Source organism: Xenopus tropicalis, chromosome 9 (genome assembly GCF_000004195.4).
Source record: "Xenopus tropicalis strain Nigerian chromosome 9, UCB_Xtro_10.0, whole genome shotgun sequence".
Lineage (NCBI taxonomy): Eukaryota > Metazoa > Chordata > Amphibia > Anura > Pipidae > Xenopus > Xenopus tropicalis.
In genome coordinates this window covers 50,592,675-50,617,766 of record NC_030685.2, presented here as the reverse complement: position 1 = coordinate 50,617,766, position 25,092 = coordinate 50,592,675, and the positions used below count along the sequence as shown (strand labels likewise).

The 25,092-nt window shown below is 37.7% G+C and overlaps 1 protein-coding gene across 6 annotated transcripts; it reads left to right on the top strand.

Annotated features, from left to right (window-relative positions):
• The first annotated feature begins 1,498 nt into the window (after window positions 1–1,498).
• On the top strand, window positions 1,499–20,954 carry zdbf2 (zinc finger DBF-type containing 2). Of its 6 annotated transcripts, none has more exons than XM_004917749.4 (7): window positions 1,499–1,593; window positions 3,095–3,196; window positions 3,657–3,708; window positions 6,085–6,139; window positions 8,327–8,432; window positions 11,125–11,252; window positions 15,115–20,954. In XM_004917749.4, exons 3-7 carry the CDS (start codon window positions 3,657–3,659, stop codon window positions 17,795–17,797), a joined length of 3,024 nt encoding a protein of 1,007 aa, XP_004917806.2. In that variant the 5' UTR covers window positions 1,499–1,593; window positions 3,095–3,196; the 3' UTR covers window positions 17,798–20,954. The 6 variants fall into 6 exon arrangements, with proteins under 6 accessions (XP_004917806.2, XP_004917803.2, XP_002936437.2 ...); XM_004917746.4 differs by having other exon boundaries at window positions 1,520–1,691; XM_002936391.5 differs by having other exon boundaries at window positions 1,520–1,711.
• The last annotated feature ends 4,138 nt before the right edge of the window (window positions 20,955–25,092 follow it).

The following is a 25,092-nucleotide window of genomic DNA, read 5'->3' as shown; positions in this document are numbered from 1 at the left end:
ATAATGCCTTGCTCCTGCACAGACATGCAGACCCAAGTGTACATGCTCAGTTAGTAGGACTATGAGTCAGCTTCCTGCTGATTGGCTCAGATCCACATTCCTAAGGGGGGGGGAGTGAGTTCTTAGCATTCTTGAGGGAGGGGGGAGCAGGAAAGAGCAGAGAACAGAAAGCTACATGTCTGTGGCACAGGAATTACAGACACAAGAAATCTTTTTTCAGAGAAGTCAGTGCAGCTTTTCTGTGAGTGCTTATGGCTGTATTTACATAGATATTTCTGATAAAGCTTACTTAGTTTTTACCTTTCCTTCGGTCATGATTTTTATGGTGTAGTTTTAATTTATTAATTACATTGTTTATATAGCAAATAATTCACTCTACTATTTACCTTTTTTGGTATGTTATAGAATTGTCTGTTTTTAACTTTTTAATTTGTCTTTTATTAAAGTTTTCACCGCATCCCCCAGCTCCCGCTCAACTTCCTCCAGTTCCCTCCCAGCATCCTCAAGTTCCCCCCTAGTATCCTCTCCAACTCCCCCCAGCATCCTCCCCAACATCCTCCAGCTCCCTCCCCAGAATCCCCCAGCTCCCGCCCCCAAAATCCTTCAGCTCCCCCTTAACTTCCTCCAGCTCCCGCCCCCAAAATCCTTCAGCTCCCCCTTAACTTCCTCCAGCTCCCCCCCTAAAATCCTTCAGCTCCCCCTTAACTTCCTCCAGCTCCCGCCCCCAAAATCCTTCAGCTCCCCCTTAACTTCCTCCAGCTCCCCCCCTAAAATCCTTCAGCTCCCCCTTAACTTCCTCCAGCTCCCGCCCCCAAAATCCTTCAGCTCCCCCTTAACTTTCTCCAGCTCCCGCCCCCAAAATCCTTCAGCTCCCCCTTAACTTCCTCCAGCTCCCCCCCTAAAATCCTTCAGCTCCCCCTTAACTTCCTCCAGCTCCCGCCCCCAAAATCCTTCAGCTCCCCCTTAACTTTCTCCAGCTCCCGCCCCCAAAATCCTTCAGCTCCCCCTTAACTTTCTCCAGCTCCCGCCCCCAAAATCCTTCAGCTCCCCCTTAACTTTCTCCAGCTCCCGCCCCCAAAATCCTTCAGCTCCCCCTTAACTTTCTCCAGCTCCCGCCCCCAAAATCCTTCAGCTCCCCCTTAACTTTCTCCAGCTCCCGCCCCCAAAATCCTTCAGCTCCCCCTTAACTTTCTCCAGCTCCCGCCCCCAAAATCCTTCAGCTCCCCCTTAACTTTCTCCAGCTCCCGCCCCCAAAATCCTTCAGCTCCCCCTTAACTTTCTCCAGCTCCCGCCCCCAAAATCCTTCAGCTCCCCCTTAACTTTCTCCAGCTCCCGCCCCCAAAATCCTTCAGCTCCCCCTTAACTTTCTCCAGCTCCCGCCCCCAAAATCCTTCAGCTCCCCCTTAACTTCATCCAGCTCCCCCCGCAACGTTCTCCCCAATGTCCCTCTGCTCCTCCCACCAGCCGCCTCCTGGGTCCGCCTGCTTCCCCAGCTCTTCTTCTCTCCGTGGCGTCACATTCACTTCTCTCGGGAGCACCGAGCTTCACTTGTCACTGCGCCGAATACGTCACATCCTTGCGACGGCTATATGAGTAGGTCGGCCGGAGCCGAATAGCTCTATATTTACATGGCGTTGCGGGATATTTAAACAGCAAGCCGGGACTGTTGTATTTGCGATGCTGTGTAAACGGTACTGTTGGGCAATATGATGTGAGATTCGCTGGTTCATACAATCTATTGTGCCTTAGTGCATGTGTGAGGGGTTTAGTAGTGAGCAGTGCAGCGGATCTGGATTTTAAAGGGCTCCCACTTTACGACTTTGCTGCTTTCTTTTGAAATATTGTGCTTCAGAATGTTAGTTTTATGCCTTTACAATGGCTTGCTACATGGCATTCCTTTGTACAATACTGACGCCCATAATATTTACTTGGGGTGAATGAGTTGCCTGTCTACGCTGGAACAGAGACTCAAAATATTTAGTGGACAGACCAACATCTATACTTGTACTCTTTAAGAAACAGAAACGATGATCTGACTGATGTTGAGGCTCTTCCTTGGGTGACCCAGGCATCACACCTGTATTCCTGAAAAAAGTGGCTTTGGCAGGCAGCTAGCATTGTTCCCTTTTGCCCTGGATGATGGCCTTTACCTATTGGTAGGGGAGCCTTCTAGCATCATTGCTCAGTAGTTATGGCAATATTGAAGGAGGTGTCAAGTGTTTCTGACTAACGAGGATGCAGTTTGATGAGTGGAAATGATCAAGTGTTTCTGCTATGTGTTTGAATTAGCAAGACTTGTCTTTTGCAGGGTGGTTGTGCACTAATTGCCTTGCTTTTTCTAAGTAGGAAAAAAATCTGAATAAAAAACAGTATTGTAAATATCTACAAAAGCACTAATGCGCAAATTAATTGTTTTAAAAAAATTAATATACTTAATGCACTAATGTGAAAAAAACATATGATTGCCTTTTAATTCTACTTTAGGCTGTCAGAGGCTTCCTGTCTAGCCCCCCCAATGTTTGTAATTGCTTACCTGATACCCTGGGCCAGTGCTCCTGTTTGCTAAAAACTGCACTAGCCCATGGTATTTCTGTAAAAGCTCCTTGTCGCCATCTTCTTCAGCGTCTTCTTTTGTTCCAGGCAGGTGCATGCGAATTAGCATGAGAACTAGACTTAGACACAGTAAGCCGACATTTTCACTTTACTGCGCAGTCACCTGGCCAGGCTTGGAAAAAAGACAGTGGAAGAAGATCATAGCAAATGAGCATCTACAGAAATACCCTGGCCCAGTGCAGTTTCCTGCTAAAAGGAGCTCTGGCCCGAGGTATCAGATAAGTAATTATAAACCCTGGGGGTTGGCTAGCATTTTGGCACCAGCCAATAATGATACCTTTAGTTCTCCTTAATGTGTTTAAGATTTTTATTCTGTCTTGAATGTTCTTGCTGACTTTGTAATAAGCCAATATAGAGGCTAATGCTGAGACTGAATGCAATTACCAGGAATTATTTACTTTTCTGAAATATGTAACCATCTTCAAACTTGCTTTCTTGAATGCTAGTAAAGTAACCTGTAATTTTTTTTCTTCCTTTAAAGGTGCAGGCAACCTTGAAAAATGACTATCACTGAAGGACTTGTGATCCTGGAGTTTTACTTCATTCATTTATAATATCAGGTCTTTTGTTTAAGACTAGTAAGGTACAAAGTCACTTTATTTACTATTTCTTACAGAACTATTGTTCTACAGCAGATAGTCTCCAATAGTAACGAAGAGGAATGCATGCTGGCTGTGCCTGTTTCTTGGGATTGTGCATACTACCTTGAGAAAAATCACCTCAGCAAAAAAAAAAAAAAAAAATTTTTTTTGTTTTGTTACCAACAGTTCCCTCTTTAGTTAGGGTAGTTTTCATCTGAATCAGTAACAGAAGGGCAGCATTTCAGTTGCCCCAAACTAATTATTGTTAAGGGCTATTACCTTTTAAACTGAAGTATTGATGCCAAGGCTTAAAAAATTTGCACCTAATTAAATGAGGCCCGTTATCTTTGTTCCACCAAACTGTTTAAAGTCAATCTTATACTAAAATCTGAGTGTGATTTTTTTTAATTTATTTTTTTATGACTACGCCTTATTTTGATGTTCATCTTTTATTTTATTCAGATGTTTGACAAGAGAAAACCGTCCGAGGAAGGTTCACCGGCTTCACAACGTGGTACAGAACTACACTAGCTTACTTTTTATCATTTCTTAAGTTTTACTCATTCCTGTTAGCAAACATAGCCATGACTGTGATATACATATAGCCATGATAAAAATATGCTGTTTTGTAAAATACTACCTGTAACATTTTGCATCTCTGATCAGGAAGACATTACAAAAGCAGCAATTCTAGAAATTGATTTAAAAGCAGTTTAGGTGACTCTATACATTTTGCCTATGGACTGTCTACATGCCTGAGAACAGTAGGGCATATGATTGGCCATTGATGATCATTGCCAGCAGGTACAAACTGACAGATCTGCCATTAAGGGAGCTGTGTCTGTGATTGCACAGTGGAAGAAAACATTTACAAAAGAAATTGGGGTTTTGGTAAGGAACAGCAATTAAGCACCTAAAAATAAGATTTAAAGGAGAAGGAAAGGCAAAGTCACTTGGGGGTGCCAAAATGTTAGGCACCCCCAAGTGACTTCGGAGAGAACAGCACCAGCTCGGGGTACCTGTAGCGCTTCCTTTTTCCTGCTTCAGTGCACGCATGCGCAGTTGAGTGAAAAAGCCGAACTTTAACAGAGAAGTCGGCTTTTCACTCTACTGTGCATGTGCCTGTCGTTTAGTCCTTGCGAAACAAAGCCGGAAGGAGGAAGCGCTCCGCTATAGGTACCCCGGGCTGGTGCTGTTTTCTCCTAACAGGGGCACCAGCCCGGGGTACAAGGTAAGCGATTAAAGTCACTTGGGGGTGGCTAAAATTTTAGCACCCCCAAGTGACTTTGCCTTTTCTTCTCCTTTAATGGTTCTCGCTTTAAGCAACCAGCCTTTTTTCTCTCTATTTTTAACAATATTTGCTGGAGACCTAAGTGGTGATTGCCTTGTAAATATGTGTAGGTAAGGGGAAGTTGAATGATTTATTACCAACAACAGTAGAACCAGAAAAACCATGGATTAGGTGCATTGTGGGCATAAACCAGAGCATTTCCCTCTTTCCCCACTAGTCTTCTCTTCTTACTGCTGGTGAATTTCAGAGGCTTTTTGGATCCCAGATATGATGAGTTGATATGTTAATGATAGCAGTTCCTTATTGCCTTTTTTAAGCTTGGTGAAACTTTTATATCCAATCATCTAAATTGGAGGACCTTATTAGTTGCAGTTGTTGCCACTAGTGTACAAATCATTTTTTTATTGTTGATGGTTAAGCAGTGGTCAATGCAGAATAATGGCCATACATGGGTCTCTAACAGCTGCTGATTCAGTCTTTCTGGACTGAGTTGGCAGTTTATTGGCCTGAGTATTGAGCCCTTGACAGGCCTGCCGACCAGAATCTGACTGATTTTTGATTGATCAGGCAAGTGTAAAAATCCTGCCGGGGTGAGGACTGCATTTAGGTTGTTTATGTGGTCCTTGCCCAGACAGCCTGCATTCCTGTTGTTGTGAGCACTCCTCAAGCTAGGCATTACGGGGGAAAAGTAGGAACAGACAAGGTCAGCTGATATATAAACTGTAGGTCTTTTGGTTTTGTTGGATTGACACATCTTTTGAAGCCCTTTAGTTGGTAGATCTTAAATTGATTTACAAAGTCATTTCAGCTCCTGCAAAATCAACACATTTACATCATTATATGTGGGATAATGGTAGTAAAAAGTACATTCACCCCAGAAAGTCATATATTTTTGGAAAGTACACATTCCCCCAAATCATGTCTTTCTACTCCAAAGTACCAAGTCGCAAAGCTTTCCTAAAGTTAGTGGTCTTTTTGACAGAAAATCGCATAAAAATGTTGCAGTTTGCCGCATTTATCTCACACAATTTCTTGCATACAAAGGCAAAAAACTAAAGAAAAAGGGGTAAAAAAAAAAAAAAAATTGTGTATACACGTGTGTACATATCTAAAATGTGTGCTAGAGTGTGCAAAATAGCAAAAAAAAACAAAACAAAACCTGTGCTAAATTGTGTGTAAATGTGTGTGTGTGTGTGTATGAGGCAAATAAACAGCACTTACAATTAGAAGGTCTCAGGGATCGCAGGCAGGGGTCCTCTCTGTGGTCCTTCCAGCACAGGAAGTGCATGGGTGGTGCTGGGGGGGGCAAACAAGACACAGCACAAGCAGCAGACGCAATGCAATCGCGTCTGCTGCTTGTAGGTCCATGCTGTGATGCGATCGCATCGCTCGACTGTCTTGCCAGCCCCCTTGGCTCGTTTCCGAGGGGGTTGGGCGCACAGCTGACTTTCTGCAGAGATAATTGCATTAGCACCAATAACCTAGGTACGTAGGTAACGGTGAATATTAGTTTGTGGGGAGGGGAAATGTGTTTTAAATGGTGATTGTTCATTTTTTATATTAAATATAGTTTGATAGACCATGCTTGCTTTTTTGCAGGTGTAGATAACAAAGACACAGAGGAAGAACATATTAAGACTGAAAGCATCAGCAGGTATTTTTGAAGAAATCACATTGAATGGTTACAGAAAATATTGTATTTCAGAATAATATATAAAAAAAAATTATATGAAAAAATATTAAAAAAAAAAAGAAACTCGAAAATTAGAGGAAATAACATATTTATTGCAAAATGAGATGGGGCAATATCGAACAGTGTGGTTACCCTGGTTAGAACTAAATAAATTAGACTGTTAACTAGTTTATCTATGAAGGGTTTAATTGAAGTAAGGTGTCTTTTTTGTAAAGGATTAATAAGCATTTAGAATTAACTTGGTGTAAGCTCTTGACTAATTAAGTTGATTTTTTTTCTGTGTGTCTATTGTTGAATAGTGCGTTGTCCCTTTCCCCTTTATCCCAATTTTTCTTTTTCTTTCTGTATCTTTGCTTTTCTGTAATTATATTGGAAATTAATAAAAAGAGATTAAAAAAAAAAAAAAAAAAGAATTGCAAAAAAAGAAACAATTATGCCACTTTTGTGTAATGCCACTTTTTGGTATGGGAGATGTGTGCAAAAAAACTAGTTGCCCTTTTACAGTCAGTATCTGCTTGTGTCTCATTTAGCTGTAATGATGGCAACAAAATGATTGTAGCTGTTGAACAAGGTGTCTCTGCAAGCATTTTGGGCCATGTGTTAATGCAAAACTGATTTAGCTCTGGACATTTCAAGCATGCTGATCTCTTTTTAAGTTATCCCAAAACATTGTAATGGGGGGTGTTTCAGACATTCTACTCTTGGATTATTGCTGTGTTTCAGCTTTAGCTTAAAACATCTGGCTTGATATTGAATAGGGAATCATCTAGGTCCTCTGATAGACTGCCACTTTGCTTTATTGTTTGATTGGTTCCTGTAAAATTATGTATTTGGTTTTCACTTTCAAGAGGTCCCATGTTTTTGAAAAAGAGTGAAAGCAGGAGATTTTGTATGTGTGTGTGTAGAAACAGAAGCCACTGAAAAGTATATACACTCTACCGATATTACGATTAAAGAATATTTCATAAAAGTGCCAAAAAGCTATGTGGTTTCGGAAAGTTATAGTTCTACAGTAGTTTAAAGGAGAAGGAAGTTAATCTCAAGCTGCAGGCATACCTTCAGTTGTCTCAATAGTGTAGAAGATCTGAAGCCAAATAGGAAGAAAAAACACTGAGCTGTGTAAAGAAAGTTCCCATAATGTCAAATATATCTGACTTATATGTCAACTGTATAAAGGTATGGAGTGACCTAGTCAAAGTCCTTACCTAGAACATAAAAAAAACATAAAATTATGGCCCCTTTGTGTATATTTATGTGAGACATGTGAGACACTGACAAACAACTTGATGAGTCTTCAGCTGCATTTGTGGCTGCTAAATGTGGCCAGCAATTTGTTTTTATCTTGTCTCCTTTTTTGGTTATCTGACTTCCCCTCTCAGAAAAATACTTCATTCAGTGGGCCAGAGTCTGCAAGAAGTCAGAGAAATATTTATGGCTGTTTACTCAGGTATGATAAAGCTTTCTGCAGAATAAATATAGTGTTCTAGGTAGCACTTATGTTGCGAATCTGTTGGCAGTAAAATGCCAAAATGATTTTCCTTCTCCTTTAAACGTTACATAAGCCCAATAGGGTTGTTTTGCTTTCAATAAGACAGGACATAGTCTTTCTGTAAAACAGGTTTCCATATAATGCATCCCATACATGTATTGAAATGGGATAAAATAAAAATATCTGATCAAATAATGTCCAAAAGCTGGTTGCAGGAAGAAGGCAAATACATTTTTCAGTATTGAAAGTTTAGTACAGGTACGGGACCTGTTATCCAGAATGCTCGGGACCTGGGGTTTTCTTAATAAGGGATCTTTCTGTAATTTGGATCTCCATACCTTAAGTCTACTAAAAATCATTTAAACATTGAATAAACCCAATAGGTTTTGTTTTGCCTCCAATAAGGATTAATTATATCTTAGTTTGGATCAAGTACGAAGTACTGTTTTATTATTACAGAGAAAAGGGGAATCATTTTCAAAAACTAGAATTATTTACTTATAATGGAGTCTATGGGTGATGACCTTTCCGTAATTCCGAACTTTCTCGATAACGTGTTTCTGGATAAGGGATCCCATACCTGGTCATTTGCTTTACAGCATATCTGATTTATTAGTTTGAGGGGGAGCCGGAAATAATACATTTTTTTCTCTTAATAGTGAAAATGCACAAATTACAGTGCATTCTGGAAACAGTGCACCTCCAGGCCATTACAGACAAGGGTACTGCAACTGCTGCCAGGTTCACTACATCAACTTGGAAATGGTAAGAAAAATGAACAGATTAATATACCACTACTGATGGAAATTCAATTTTAGGATTGGCTGTCGACTACATGTCCAGTGTGTTTTTTTTTTGTTTTTTTTTTGTAAGCAAATTCTTAAGCTATGCTGTGGCTTTAGGCTTATTACACACTTGATGTATTCTCCCCAGGTGTAAAAACTCCAGTACAGAAAATGGCATCTGCCTGTCAGTCAGCACAGAAGGCAGATTTTGGCCTGAAAATTAACTGTTGGACATTTTCAGACTGAACACTGGCCTGTGTGAGCCCTTACAGGTTGGAGCTTAGTTTGACTATGTTGTTTTAATAGATTATATAAGAGATCCATTGAGACCACGCCAGGAGCTGCCTCAGTTGTGCGGCTCATCATGTCTTTGTATGTTTGGGACACCAAGACCACCATGCCTCACTGCTGTCATTGTTACTGATTTAGGGATTCAGTAATAAAACACAGTTTTTCATGCCCATGATAGAGCATAGGGAGAAGTCCTTTGCTAGCTATAACCTGTGGGCAAATTCTGAAAGAGCTGTTACCACTTGCTATCTCTGGGCCTGAAAATCTAAATAAAGCGCTTAATCTCTGGAAAAGAACTGTGGTTGGTCTCCATTTACCTCGCTGTGGTAAATAGTGGAATATAAAGTATATTTGCAATCTACACTATGCACAACACCAATTTTTAAAGTAAACTATATATATGCAGTAGAAGTATTCTTGATTATTACTGTATTGCATTGACACATTCTGTACTACAATGTATAATTATCACTGTTGCATCAGCTTTTATATTACTTTCTGCTAACATTTGTATAATTTATGACAACCTCTATGGTTGTGTTCAACAGCAGCCTAGATTGCATAGATTATGTGCTGCACACAAATAACTGCCAAACAAGATAAAACAGTGCTTTTAAAATATTTAATGGCACACATTTTTGTATGTTGTAGACTTAAAGGTATGGATCATTATTTTTATAGGGCTGCTGTGCATTTTGGGTGGTATGGTAAATTCAGAATATTATAAACAACATTTCTAGTCATTCTTTTTAGGGTGTTGTAAAATATTACATATCATAAAGCTATGGGATCCCTTTATCCAGATACCTTTTATCCATAAACCTCCAAATTACAGGAAGGCCTTCTCCAATAGGAAATAATTCAGATTGCAGTTATTTGCATACATTTCAGTTTCACCATGTAAAATTGAAAACACTTTTTATACATAGTCCCCCTCATTTCAGGGCACCATAATATTTGGGACAATTAACTTCACAGTGTTTCATTAATGAATGTTGCATTGCTTCATTAGTGCAGGGATAAGGTACCTAGGCTTGCATCAATCATTTGGAGTCTGTAGTTGCCATTGTTAAACATGAGGAGACAAGCTATGCCAACAAAAGTCAAGGAAGTTATTATATGGCTGAAAAACAAGAATACAACCATTAGAGACATCAGTCAAACATAAGGATTACCAAAATCAACTGTCTGGAATATCATTAAAAAGAAACAATGCACTGGTGAGCTCTGTAATCTCAAAGGGACTGGTATGCCAAGGAAGACCTTCACTGCTGATGACAAAAGAGAGAATCTCAGGAGGCAGGTGTGTGTTTGTCAGACTACTATCCGCAGAAGACTTCATGAACAGAAATACAGAGGCTACACTGCAAGATGCAAACCACTAGTTAGCCACAAAACTGGCCAGATTACAGTTTGTGAAAAAATAATTAAAAGAGCCTGCAGAATTATGGAAAAAGGTGTTATAAGCAGACAAAACCAAGATTAACCTGTATCAATCACATAAGGGGGCCAAAATCTAAAACACAGTCTAAGTCGCCAGCCAAATTTTTTTATTAAGATCTGTAGGGTCAGGCACAGTCACAGTTCAGTGAGGCGATTGGCATGCAAGGGATATGCAACAAAGTACTAAACATGACTGCTTTAATATACCTACCATTACATTGTCCCAAACCTTACGGTGCCCTGAAATAAGGGGGTCTGTGTATAAAAAGTGTTGTAATTTCTACATGGTGAAACTGAAAGGTGTGCAATTTAACTTTGTTAAATCTGGAATGTGCATTTTAATCACATCTAAATTGTTTGATTTATAATTTTACACTAAGGAGCACAGGAGTATATCAAAGAAAAATGTTTTTGTCCCAAACATTACATTCCCTTGCACAAACATTTTTTCCTTGTGCAAATATAATATGGCTTTTGCAAACTGTTTAGTGACCACATCTGCCTGGAAGAAGGATTGCACATTTTGTATTTTACACCTGTGTGCAGTGTACCATAATGAAATTTATTTTTGCTCCAAAGAAGTATGTCGTGTTCAAGCACACCTTAAAAATGTGCTAAGCGCAGTCAAAATTTGTTATTCAATAACAATGTTACATTGTGAAATGTTTTTTTGTCTGGCACTGAGAGGGTTAAATCATTTCAATATCAATACGGTGTTCAACCTTAGAAATGTGAATTTAAATGTTTGGTCTCATTTTAGTTCACCTCTTTGAAATAGAAGCCACAGATTCTATTATGAGCATGAAGCTCACCTTGGCTTTCCCCAGATTTTCTAGCAAAGTTGATCTCTCCGTTTATGAAATATTTTATTCTGTATAGAACTTTTGAAATATAATATGGTTACAGTCAAATATGAGTTATGTGCTTTTCTTAATCAGCACCTTGAAAGTGAGCAGCACAGACAGATATCAACTTGCAACAGGAATCGACTTAGTGCCGGAATACTAATGGACCGCTTCTTGCAGGATGTTCATCTCTATCATCCACAAAATTACCATGACAGTAGGTAAGCCTTTAAACTGTGGTACAGGCATGGGACCTGTTATCCAGAATGCTCCAGACCTGGGCTTTTCTGGATAAAGGGTATTTCCTTTATTTGACTCTCCATACCTTAAATCTGCTAAAAAAAAAAAATATTTAAATATTAAGTAAACCCAATAAGATTGTTTTGCCTCCGATAAGGATTCATTATATCTTTGATGGGATTAAGTACAAGGTACTGTTTTATTAGAGATAAAGGAAATAATTTTTACAAATTTTAATTATTTGCTTATAATGGAGTCTGTTTGTGTTGGCCTTTCCCTAATTTGGAAATTTCTGGATAACAGGTGTCTGGATAGCAGAATCCAGACCGATCTGTAGTAGTTGTCAATAAAACTAGCAATTTAGGATATTTGCTTGTACAGGATTAACTTGGAATTCACTTTGTTGATTGTGCAAATATATGGAAATCAAATTAATATGTTCAAATTAATTTATTGAGTTTCTTTTCAATTTAATTGAATATAAAACTGACATTCAACAAGTTTGAATGTTTTTTTTTTATTAAGGACACCACAGCATATTAATAAAATAAGATAGATAGGATTTATACTCACAGTAAATACCTTTTCCCTCAGTCCCAAAGGCAGCCCTTACCCATGACATCAGCTCTTCCCTTTAGGTTAAAAAAAAACATTGTCCAATTAAAAACATCCCACCCCCATAAAGCTTGCATTTGTTCTCCCATACCTCAGTGTTTATAAAACAATACCAACTACCAAGGGTGGGCCAAGCTGGCCAGGCACCCTAAGCAACATGGCCACCTTATGGGAAAAGGCAAGATCCTATTTTGGGATATTTGACAAGAGTATCTTCAGGTTTATGGCTCTGGTTTTTAATAATCCTAATCTTAGTGCAGCTGTTGAAGCAGATTTATTACATCCGTGGCAAGGACAGAGGTCAGTGGCTCAATATGCAGCTGAATTTCGCAGAGTGATCACTGATACTAATTGGAACGAATCTGCTCAAAGATATCACTTCCGTAAGGGGCTTACAGATTTGATTAAGGATGAATTGGCCCAGATTGATCTTCCTGATTCATTGGGGGATTTAATGGAAGGTTCCAACAGCGGAGAGCAAAGAGGCAAGGTTCAAGTAACCCAGTGCTGGCACAAAAACCGGGACCTTATGGGGCCACTTTCTCAGGAGGAAAAGAATTGTAGAAGAAGAGAAGGACTATGCCTGTGTTGTGTAATTAAAGGGCATTTTGCCATTGAATGTCCCCAGAAAAAGAAGAGTGACAAAAAAAATCTCAGCAACCTTATTCAGTTTTGCAGTCTCTTTCTTTATCTGAATCCTCTATATTTAAGTATTTCAAGTGCATTTAACCCACAAATAATATACTTCCTCTTCTGCCTTCCTTATACAAATAGAAAAGAGGACTCATTACTCTACAGTCATAGGGATCCAGGTGAGCTAATCAAATAATTTCTGACAATGACACACTTCTGGGTAGAGTGCTCATTTGTCTGGAAGAATATCCTTCAGACTTGGGTAATCTGCCCAAGAATTTGCTGTACCTTTTATATACAGACCCAGAAGATTTTCTTCAGCCCATGAAAAAAAAGTTTGTGACATTAAAACTGCTCCTTGTTCCACCCTGATGGTTTAAATAGCAGACTGCTGCAGTATTGTTGGTTTGAATCTGTACAAGGTGGCCCTTTACCTAGTATTTTAATGACAGGAGTGACTACCAAATGGCTTCCATTTCAGAATGATTTGCTGGAAGATCCCTTATTTGATGCTCCCAGCTGCCTTTATGGGATATGACATTTAGATGAACTCCCCAGTATTTTTGACTGGCATTTGTTTTTAGCACAATGGGCTGGCTGTAGAAGAGATGCTCCTTTAAAAGTACTTACCTGGAGCCACCAAAGCAGAGACTGTCTTACTGCCAAGGGAAGATGAGATATTCTGTCTAAGGATCTTTCCTTTTGGTCCCAACCACCTAAAAGAAAATTTTGCAGTTGTTTCTTATGGCCCTTTGACCATGGAACGGCCTATTGAAAAAAAGCCAAAGAACTTCTAGGATTTGCCTTAGGGATGATCTTTCCTTTATGTAAAGGTCTTTTAATGTCAGAAGGATCTTTTGATACCTGACTTTGGGTAAAACAAATTTCCTGTTTTTGTATAGAAAATGAAGCCCAGAAATTTTTTCCCAGTTTGCTAACCAACCCATTTTTTTTTTTAGAGTAGAAATGGTAAGCAGAAGATCTCTCCTAAGGTGGTCTATGGAGCTTGCCTTTAAAAGACAATCATCTAAAAACTGAAGCATTGATACTCTGAGACCTTAAATGTGGCAGTCATTACTACCAGAAATTTTGTGAAAACCCTTGGAGCACTTGTTTATACCAAATGAAAGGGCTACAAATTGTAGATATTCTGGTGTTGTCATCTTTAATACGTACACTTAGATATTTCTAATGTTAGTCTCTTGCACATGTACGTAAGCATTTTTGAAATCTAAAGTAACCATTTAATCTGGAAGAAGATAATTTATTACCGACCAATCTTTCTTGATCCTTTTTTTGCCTATGAGGAATCTTAAATCTAAAATTAGGAGGATGGGTACCCGCAAAGTTCCTTATCCCTTATTCTGGTTAGATAAAATTATTCATTACTAAAGATGATAATATCATTGGCTATGGGGCTTATTATAAACATTTTGGCTAATATTTCATTATTATTTCATAATTTTCCTATATTATTAAACTGTTAATATTCTTGATGTAAATTCCCATAGTTTTGAGTCCTTCAACAGAGGTAAAAAATCAAGTATCTTTCAATGTAGCTATTAGATATTCCACTCCTAGTTTTATAGAATTTGCTTGGAACTTTCCTTTATTGATGCCCCTTATTATGGAAAGCTCAGATTTATATTATAACATCAGTATTGTGAGCAGAGTGTAGAGGGGAGTATATGTGCTTGCTCTCTGAACCCGTGAACATGGACATTCTTATGCATTCTGTACCACATGTTTCTTCAGAAAGGGGTGGCTTTATGTATGCATCTATGAAAGATAGAACCAAACACTAGATAAAAATGCTATTTGACAATTATATTGTAAGATGTACATAGGTATTATGTTATTTTGATGGAACTGTATTACAATATAGATTGTAAGCTCTACGGGGCAGGGACCTCCATCCTCTTGTGTCTTTGACTCTTAACTTATTGCAACTGTAACTGTATCTTGTATTTATTGTTATACTTTGTATTTATCTATTATCTTATTAACCCCCTGTTTGTATTAATGTATTCTACTGTACAGCGCTGCGTACATAAGTAGCGCTTTATAAATAAAATTATACATACATACATACATACATACATACATACATTGGAAATCTCTTACTAATTCAGTTCATTATGTAAGCATTAAGAACTGAATGTAAAAATATTTGCTTCGCTTTCTTTAGTTTCTTTCAATGTATTACTTTCTCAAATTACAGTTTAAAGCTTTACTAAGTCTGTATTATTTTCACTCACTATAACCATCTTTCTCATTGTCCTGTAGTATTACAATTCTTTTACAAAAAAAAGAAAAAAGTAGCAGCTTCCCACCGTGGGCATGGTCTAATATCACAAGAGACGTGGCCAGCCAAATGTAGCTGACAATGTAACTCTAAAAATATAGCATGTGTATTTACTTTGTATCCATACTGCCTCAGTTTATTTATAGCCTGTAGAGAGCGCTACAAATTATAATTCTCTTCAGTATAACTTTCCAGTACTGTTTTTACTGTTCACAAAAACAGCAAAGCAAAAATATGTGAGCATTTGTATGATTACTTGGTAATGCATGGTTACTATTTTCTTTTTGTAGGCCAACATATGATGACATGCCAGATGTTATTCTACTTCCTTGTTTCGAAGAAAAGAGATCTGACTCATTGTCTCCTCATCACATCCTGAAAAATGATCTTATTAATATTAGTGATGAGCTACCCAGATTAGAACCAGAGAATATTCTTACGTCACATACTGCCAGTGAATTTCAAAAATGCAGTTTGAAGATCCCTTTTACACAAACAGTTATTGAAAAGCACGGAAAGGAGCAATTTTCCGTAGCAGTAAAAACTCACAACAAGTGTACTCTGAATATTAGGCAGGAAGACTTAAGCTCGACTGTAAGTATCATACCTCACAGACTCCCTATTTGCACTTTACCAATTTCTTCATATAGCTCACTGCCATCAAAACATAGGAGTTTTGATACACCACATGCTCCGTTATATTCTTCACCCACAAAAAACAGTTTTTCAGATTGTAAGGCATATGAAATGTTGACAAAGTGCCCAAGTCCTGAAGTGACCCCAAGTTCAACTGGCAATTTCCAAAAGAAACATTTGAACATTTTTAACATGGACTCCACTTCATCTTGTGGGAAACAAATTCCCACTCTCAGGAATCCTGTATTGAGGAGTCCCCTGGAAACACATGACAGTATTAGGAAGAACATCCAGTCCCAATGCCAAGCATCAGTTTCAAGTGAAGGTGAAAGAAACACAGTGGATAAAATTATTGAAGAAGTTATCAGAAGGCATTGCCATGGAATTGCATGTGATGATTTGCCTGGAAATGATAATGAAAGTGTTTCATCCATCAACATTAAGTCATTACTTGGCTGCACTGATAGTTCAAGTTTAAGTTTTGACTGGAATGCACAACTGCAATCAGAAGAAGATAAATCAAAGGCTGTTGTGAAAAATCTGGATATGCTGAGAGCAGTTAATGTGAAACTTAATGAAGATTATAAATCAAAGTTAACATCTGTACTAAATGCATGCCCATTAAAGAAATTAAAAGATGTAACAGCTAAAAGGGAAGAAGTAATTCTTCCAGCCCTTCCTCATGTGCCTCCATCTTTTATTGGTAAAACATGGTCACAAATAATGTATGAAGATGATCTGAAAATTGAAGCTCTTGTTAAGCAGTTTAGGAAAGGAAAATTCCATTGCTACTTTGAAAGTGATTCTGTGTCCAATTGTAACAGAAAGATAAAAACTAAAATGAATCCCGAGGAGAGTGAAATTAACATTAAAGACCAAAAACAAGATTTTAATCAGCTGGAAGCATCACTTGAATTGCCCATTGTTATTGATGCCCCTTGTGAAGATGATGATTGTGACGTTTCCTCATTCAAACATGAATCTATTTTAAGACCAAATCTAAGTAAACCTGCTAGAAGAACATGGAGGCTGGCATCAAGATGTCAAATAGTTAAGGTTAGTCATGGCACTCAAACAAGCTTAGTCAACTATCCAGTAGTTAAGCGAAAATGTATCGAGAATGAATCCCATGACAGAGGCCAACATATTGATGATTTTGAAGCAGAAAGAACCCCAGATATGAAAACTAAAATGTGTGCTCTTAAGCTTCCCGAATCATATACCAAAATTTTAACTCCTGTACAGCCCAAGACTATGGTGTACGTTCTGTCTTATCCTGATTCAAGGCTCTACAGTGTAAAACCAGTTTCTGCTTTAAAGAAAGCTCGAAACCAGTGTTCCACTGACAGCAGGGACCCTGTTATTTATAAGTATAAACAGTCACCGCTGAAGTATTATGATCCAATAACGAACCGCATCCTTAAAACACCTCCAAATAATTCTGTGAGAGGATTGGGTACCAAAGGCCCATGTGTTCGAAAACTGTTCAGAAGCCTGAGTAGTGATGTAAATGTTGATAAATTAGACACCGAACAGAAAGATTCAACTGCTTCTAAGAAATCTTTCAGTACCTCTTCTGTTACATCTTTCTACCTTGATTCTGTTAAAGGAAAAGATACAAACTCAAGTTTAAAAGGAAGTGGAACATCTGTTAGCACAGAATTATCTGATTGTCTGAAGTCTGTAAATCCTGATAAGCCATATGGACACATTCCCGTTTCACCCTGCAATGTCAGTCTTATCAAGGACAAAAAAGACATCCTATCAGCTACTAAGACTAAAACTCCTCCCTCTAAGCCCAAGAGGGGTTCGTTGCTCCAGAGAAGAAATGTAAAAAAATCAAAATGTAAGATGAATCAACATACAGAATCAAAATATGCCACAAATTCTAAGCTTGCAGAACAAGGATTGGTAAGCTATAAGAGAAGACTAGAACAAGACCAGGTATCCGGAGATAAGCGTAAAAAAAGCAATTCATTTTCACTCTTAAAGTCATCACTGCCTCTTGTAAAGGCATATAGACCAAGGCCAAAGACTGTGAATAAAGGTCGTATGAACAAGCCGCCTGCCAGTAAACACGTGAAAACCTCTGTAAAATCCAGACTTGTTTCACAAACTCGCTCTAAGAGGAACCAAAATACATATGTAGAAACATGGAAAACTTCTGGGCCCAATAAATCTAAAGGTAGAAACAATGAGGACCTTAGTAACAATAGAGCCTCTAAACAAAATCCAAATAAACTGTTGCCGTATAGTTTGCGTAAAAACAAAAGCAGAGTTACAGCTTCTACTACCAGAACCAACAGAAAACAAGTTAAAAGGAAACGAAGTGGATAATGATGCTGCTATTCGCATCTTGAGTACAATGTTTTTTTTTAAAAATAATAACGTGGACCATACAAGCTGAACGCTGTGTTTTTGAAAAACGGGTATCATGGTATTTTTTATACACATTTAGTATTTGAAATACAAATTCTTTGCTAAATTCCAAATGTGTTATTTCATAGATTGGCATCTACTTTACTTCACTATGGAGATTTGTTCAACAGTAGTATTTCTAAGTTCGTCAGGTAATGTGGCCTGGAAATGACAATTTCAACCAGTGCAGAATAATTGGCATTAATGCCAAATTCATGTCACTCTGCAAATATGGTGAATTTCAGCCTGCAAATGCATACGTTTTTGAGCCAAAATCCTCTGTATGTGCAGTGACAGGCTGTTTCATTAACAGTAGCAGTCTGCGCTTACAGTATTGGCATTTTTTATGCTAGGAGAAATCCGCCTTGGAGTAAAATGTTATACATAACTGCAAGCATGAACCAAGAATATAAACAAATTCTACTGTTAGACTACCCACTATAGCAGTATTTTGACCTAAGTAAGTCATTCTGTAGGCCAAACATATTGTGTTTAAATAAGTGTGTATTTAAAATCATTTCATTATTATCCAGACAAATCAATGTTCTGCTATTTTAATACATTATAGGATCTCTTATACGGACATTTCAGGACCTGAATCTAGCTCTGCTAAAATTGGCAAAAGCCACAGCAGCCAAGGACAAAATGTTACTAAAGAAGATGTAAGTATATATAATGCACAAACAAAAGAAGCACTTCTAACTAGTTATATCTGATTATTTTATAAAGATATTATAGTTATAATGTAAGAATATAAAACTAGTTTGAAGTGAAGGTGGTATTTGTGGATTATATGTTGATCTCGGCAAGAGAGCTGAAGTTGTGCAAGGGGAAATTTTCTTGAACATTTATTCATTTTATTTCTTTTATTTATATTTTTAGCTTTGTAGGCCACAATGGATGATTTAATTGTTGGCCCTAAGCCAGCTATCGGATAGGCCAATTTTGGCCCAGCTTCATCAAATGAGTAGATCTAGCTATGTATTTGCACCTTCAGTTCTGACTCAGGTTATCTGCTTGGAGCAAGCGATGTTTATCTGGTGCATGTCTGTTAACCTTGTAGAGAGATCTTTACTTTTCCTTACACATGTTCAATGTAGCCTGCATAATGCAGTACATTTTAATGAATATGAGTTTGTGTAGCCATAGAGTGGGTAATGATGCTGCAATAAAGACCCACTGCGCTAAGGCTTGGGACAAATTAAGGTCTGCTGTTCTGAAGCAGCTATCTTTGTGTCCTTGTGTTGAGCCTTTGCTGACCGCAGCAGGAAGTCAAGCCCGGATTGATTGGCTATATTAAGTATTGGAACTCTTTGATCTTTTATATTTTGATGTGCAGAGGTGATCACAGGTTGTGTTTTTTTTTTTTAGCAAGTACTAGCTGTTGCTTGGGAATGCTGGCTGATTACATTTTTGCCCACCTTACTGCACTATAGCAGCTGATTTGGGAATGCTGAATAGCACGTAGAGAATCATTTGGCACTTAAGCAGTGGATGAAAAACTTTCATCTGGACCCCCAGCCTACTGGAATAATGCTTATTGTATATTACTGTAGCTAGGTATCTTATTCTAGAAAGAGCATCTGTATCAGTGCTTTACCTATTAGATTCAGCTATTGACTAAAAGTCCTTTTTTGGGGACATGACTTACAGGTCATATTGACAACCATTGGTGTTCATATTTGAGTCTTCTAGCATATTTATACAGATAGTGTGTTAGATGTAGCCTGTGGCAAACCATAATGCAGAACATTAAGCCCAGTCTTGTGTGTTTTCTACGGCTTAGATGAACAACAAACTTTAAATTGTATTTGTAGGCTTTCATGTCAGCTTACTAATTTTGGCTATTCGTTTTTCTCCTCTTAATATTTTAGAAGAAAGAATCACTGGTTACAAGTGTTGTTCAAAACATTAAGGGGCACATTGATCAAAATTTGAGTTTGTGGGGAAAAAAGACTTGGAAAAAAATAACTGACAAAAACCTGTGCAACCTTTCTTCTTGAATGCTAGTTTATTTAATACAAAATTGCAACGGAATATTCATGTGCACATTTTGTCTGGGGAAAAAGTGAAAAAGTCTCACACTGGTGAGAATCACATTTTTCCATTCATTTTTAATGGCTAAAAAACTGGTAAAATAAGTAAAGTTGACTTCTTCGAACCTTGTCATCTTTTACTTTACGACTTTTTGCAGCAAATACAGAGCATAAACCAGACTATTTATGGTTCCTAAGAACATTCTTGAGTATATTCGCATTCACATTTTATTGTATTTTTTCCTCGAAGTGTGAAAAAAACCACAAACTCAAGTTTTGATCAGTTGCCCACTAAGAGTTATGGCACATGTGTTGTGTTAGTCGATGCTACATGTGGTGAAAATTATGCTACCCACCACATATTGTCCCCCGTTAACTAAAGAAAAAGCTACCGGTCACTCTGGACAATTATTATTACTAAAATCAGTGCCTATAAGTGAATGGGGAGCAATCACAGCAGGGATCAGCATTTTGCTTGCTGCTACAAGTAACATCCTTTACTGTTCTGCATGTTCGTTTGCCTTTAACTATTCGTAAGTTCAGATTGGCACATAAAGTAGAAGTACAGAAATGAGTATACAGCTATGCCATTCCAAATAGCCACAGTCAGCCACTTTAGAGTGACATAAGCATGGTGGGAAGGCCATCAGTAATCACCAAGTGGCAAGTGTCTCTCTTCTGCTTCCTATGCGGTTTAAATGTTTAGCCTGTAAATGCTCATACTTGGTCCAAAGGCAGCTGATCTGACCCATTACAAGAATGTTGTTATATGAACAAGCTTAGAGTTGTCTGCATATTTCATTGTGCATTATACTAGCACATCATTTTTTGCAGTTTAGTGTTCTGAATATTTAAAGCTAGTACAAAATACCAGTCTCCTTATTTTCATTGCAATATAAGAACAAAAATGAAAAACACACCTCTTTGGTTATGACAGGGTAAACACATAAATTAATTTTTTTTTATTTTGTTCCTGCCATTGTGCCTTCTTAATGACCCTGCACTTTGACAATCACCTAATTATGGAATTAGGCAGTAATGATGGTATAAATGACAAAGCTTTACAATGCCTTCTGCAAAACAGTAATTAGTAAAGATGTATGAATATATTCAAGTTTGCAAGTTGAGTGTATTTTCACAACATTAGCCAATCATTTAGTTAATATTTGGGAAAGATTTCAAAGCCTATCAATTTACTCTTTACACATATTGTGTTTATATAGTGTTCATGAGCTGGTTACCTCTTTTATGGTTTGTAGTTAATCACTAATATTCATTAAGATGATACTTTAAAAAAATATCTTGAGCATTTTGTTAGCCCCAAATCAAAAACCATTGTTATTTGTTAGGGTTGGTGCCCACACAGCATCCATTTGCACATCCTGCTTTCTACCAAATGATACTTTAGCATAGTGAACAAATGTAATATTTGTCATGGTCCGGTCTGTTATGCCAGGTGAGTCCAAAAACCACTTACCAGCTACATAATTACTTCACAACCTCCTTTCCCAAGTGCAGATTCTAATAGATTATAAACAAGTGGTTCTGAAGCATGTTTGGAGGCAGCTATCACTGAACTGAGTTGTAAGTTTGAACTCTTACCCTTACAGCCTCCCAACAGATGCTGTGTCATTGCATGAAAGGGAATTAAAGGGGTTGTTCACCTTTGAGTTAGCTTTTAGTATGGTGTAGAGAATAATATTCTGAGACAATTTGCAAGTGCTCTTCATTTTTTATTTGTAGTTTTTTAATTAGTTTGTTTTCATTTCAGGAGCTCTCCAGTCTGGAGTTTCAGCAGTGATTTGATTGCTAGGGTCCAGGCTACCTTAGCAACCAGGGAGTGGTTTAGATGAGAGACAGTTATATGAAAAGGACAGAGCCTGAATAGAAAAGAAAGTTACCAGAAGTAACAATAAAACTGTAGCTTCACAGAGCAATATTTTTTTTTTGGCTGCTGGAGTCAGTGACCCCCATATAAAAACTGCAAAGAGCTGTAAAAAGAAGGCAAATCATTCAAAAGCTATAACAAATAAATAATGAAGATCAATTGAAAAGTTGCTTAGAATAGGTCATTCTGTAAGATACTAAAAGTGAGCTAAAAGGTGAACTACCCCTTTAATTCTATTTGTGTTGCCTAAACCCCAAATTGCATATTTCAGTGTATGTGATATCAATGACCAGTAACACATCAGCTTCTGTAAAAAATAATTCTCATGAAAAGATGAGACTGAATGTTTACAAATGTTCTGTAGGTAACCTTATCCACCAAAATCTAAATTTGTTATATGTGACATATGTGCATCAGGGTTATCATTCAAATGGTTTCCCTGGTTTTTGTTTTTACTGTACTAGTCTACAAACTTGGGTACTTGAAGACATGGTGGTTTTGTATATTTTTCTCCACTTTAAACTTATCTTTTATTTAAAAAATGTTTTTTTTGTCAGAGGGAACTGCTTAAAATAGTATCATACACAAAGAAATGGTTATTAATGCTCATAAGGCTCACAGTTTGTACAGTTTGACATGCATTATGTAAATAAGGTGTACAATCCTGGTTCTATTTTTATCTTTCGTAGTATATGCAACTAAGCTATATTTAATAATGTAATTATATTTTAATTTGCAATTGATTTAAAGATTGATATTTGATATTATTGGGTGTAGGAAACAATTTCTTTGTATTCATACAATTTTGAACTTTTTGTAACACCAGCAATTAATTCTCAACTTATTGGTAAAGTTTAACAAGATTTTTATATAAATTTGATGTAGTTAGATGCAGACTTTATCGTTATTTATTGGTTTGAATTTATTTTTGTCAAATATTCTTGGAGGTGAAAATAAGACTATAAACCCCAAAAGTTACTAGCACTAGATACTAAAATTTGAATTTACTATTCTTTTATTGTGAAAGAAGAATGTCTCAGACACAGCAAGCAATATGTCACCTCACATGTTATACTGTATAGATTAAGATATTTAAGAACATAATCAGTTTGCAGTGCGCTTCTACAGTTTTATCATTGGAAGAAAAAGTTGAACCTTACAATTTTTATTGGATGTATTTAGGGATGTCATTTGGCCACGGGTGTATTTTGGCAAGGCCAATATCACATCTGCAGTGCTGCCCCAGTTGTAGGCAGATTGGGGTTCTAATCTAAATGATAGTGTTAAAATGACTTCAGGTTCAAACCACAGAAAGTGCTGACATGTCTGGTATTTGGTTACTAATTTTACTTTGGGTGGAGAACCTTTTAAAATGTTTATCCTCCAGTTTTAAAACAGTTTGTAAAATCTCTCCCCTCTTGACACCTGTTGCACTGCTAGGATGATTGCAAGGACAGTGCAGTTTGTTCACTATGCAGCAATCTTCCCCAGTCAGAAACCTTTCTGCATAGTATGTCCTTGTTTCACCCTGTCCCACATGTTCTGCCAATATTCTGGGCTTTGAATCCTATCACAGTACTGTTAATTTGAGTAGACCACTCAGATGCAAGCCCAGAGCTAGCCCTAGGATTCTAAATAGGCCCTGGCATTTGAGGTACACAGAGGCCCAATACTGTGACTATGTCTATGGCAGGGATCCCCATCATTTTATATGTGTAAACCACATTCAAATGGAAATGTAATTGTTGGGGAGCAACACAAGAATGAAAAGTTCCAGGGGTGCCAAATATTTGGTAGCCCCAATGTGGACTGGCAGCCTACAGTAAACTGTTTGGCAGTACTCTGGGTTTTTATGCAACCAAAACTTGCCTTCAAGCCAGGAATTCAAAAATAAGCACTTGCTTTGAAGCCACTGGGGAGCAACTTCCAAGGGGTTGGTGAGCAACATGCTGCTCCTGAGCCACTGGTTGGGGATCATTGGTCTATGGCATCTTAAAGCAGCCCCTCTGGCATTTATTCAGATTGCCAATCTGGGCCTGCTCAGATACCTTATCGGTCAACTGACAGGGACTCAATAAAGAAAGCACTGTTTCATTGTATTCTTTATTGCTAGTGTTGTGATTAGCACCATGTTAACAATGGTTTTAAGTCATCTTTTGAAGCTGTCACACTGCAGGAGAACTCTCAAAAGCTGCACAGCTGCCCAGGGAAGCCAATTAAACATATTTAATTTGTAGGGAGAATTATCTTCTGCCTGTAAAAGATATCTACAACACAGATACCCCTGCTGATCAGCACGTTAGGCGTTTCCCTCCTTAAACTGTTTTTCTTTAAATGATGTTGGGAAGCATCAGTCTACTTTTTTGGTTGTACATAATATTTTTTTTCTGTTATGTGCCTCTAATGATACAGTTGTACAAATTTTGTTATAAATATTTCTGGTTTCTTATGTTTTGTAAGGTGTTCAGTCACCCAGATTGCATTCTAAATTAAAATATTAAAAAAAAAAAAAAAAGCTTTGTCCCTATTTTCTGGGTTACAATGTATGTCTATGCTAAAGGCAAGTAAAACATTTTCTCTCCCAGGTCTTGGCTGCCAACCAAGGTAAAGTGCTCATAAATTTATATGGAGCTGTGAGAATAAACATTTTCTTGTTATATTAGCAGCATCTTTGAAAACGATATATATAGTTACATAGGGTTGAAAAAAGACCAGAGTCCATCAAGTTCAACCCTTCCAAGTAAACCCAGCACCCACAACCTATACTTACCAATCTATACACTCACATACATAAACTATATATATATACAAACATTAATACTAACTGTAGATATTAGTATCACAATAGCCTTGGATACTATGCTTGTTCAAGAACTCATCCAGGCCCTTCTTAAAGGCATTAACAGAATCTGCCATTACCACATCACTAGGAAGGGCATTCCCCAACCTCACTGCCCTCACCGTGAAAAACCACCTACGCTGCTTCAAATGGAAGCTCCGTTCCTCTAATCTAAAGGGGTGGCCTCTGGTGCGTTGATTGTTTTTATGGTAAAAAAAAAAGAACACCCCCTATCTGCCTATAATCCCCTCTAATGTATTTGTACAGAGTAATCATGTCCCCTCACAAGCGCCTCTTTTCCAGAGAAAACTCCACTAACAACACGGGTCCAATTAGAAAATGTTCCATTTACCACCACTCTTTGTAATCTATCCTTCAGCCAGTTCTCTATCCAATTACAAGTATTATGTTCTAGGCCAATATTCCTCAATTTGATCATTAACCTTCTGTG

What these genes read in the sequence shown, in the direction of transcription:
- zdbf2 (XM_004917749.4), top strand. Translation starts at nt 3,657, where the DNA reads ATGTTTGACAAGAGAAAACCGTCCGAGGAAGGTTCACCGGCTTCACAA. An exon ending in TTCACCGGCTTCACAACGTG is followed by an intron (nt 3,709 to 6,084) that starts GTACAGAACTAC and finishes GCTTTTTTGCAG; the next exon opens with GTGTAGATAACAAAGACACA. An exon ending in ACTACATCAACTTGGAAATG is followed by an intron (nt 8,433 to 11,124) that starts GTAAGAAAAATG and finishes TTTCTTAATCAG; the next exon opens with CACCTTGAAAGTGAGCAGCA.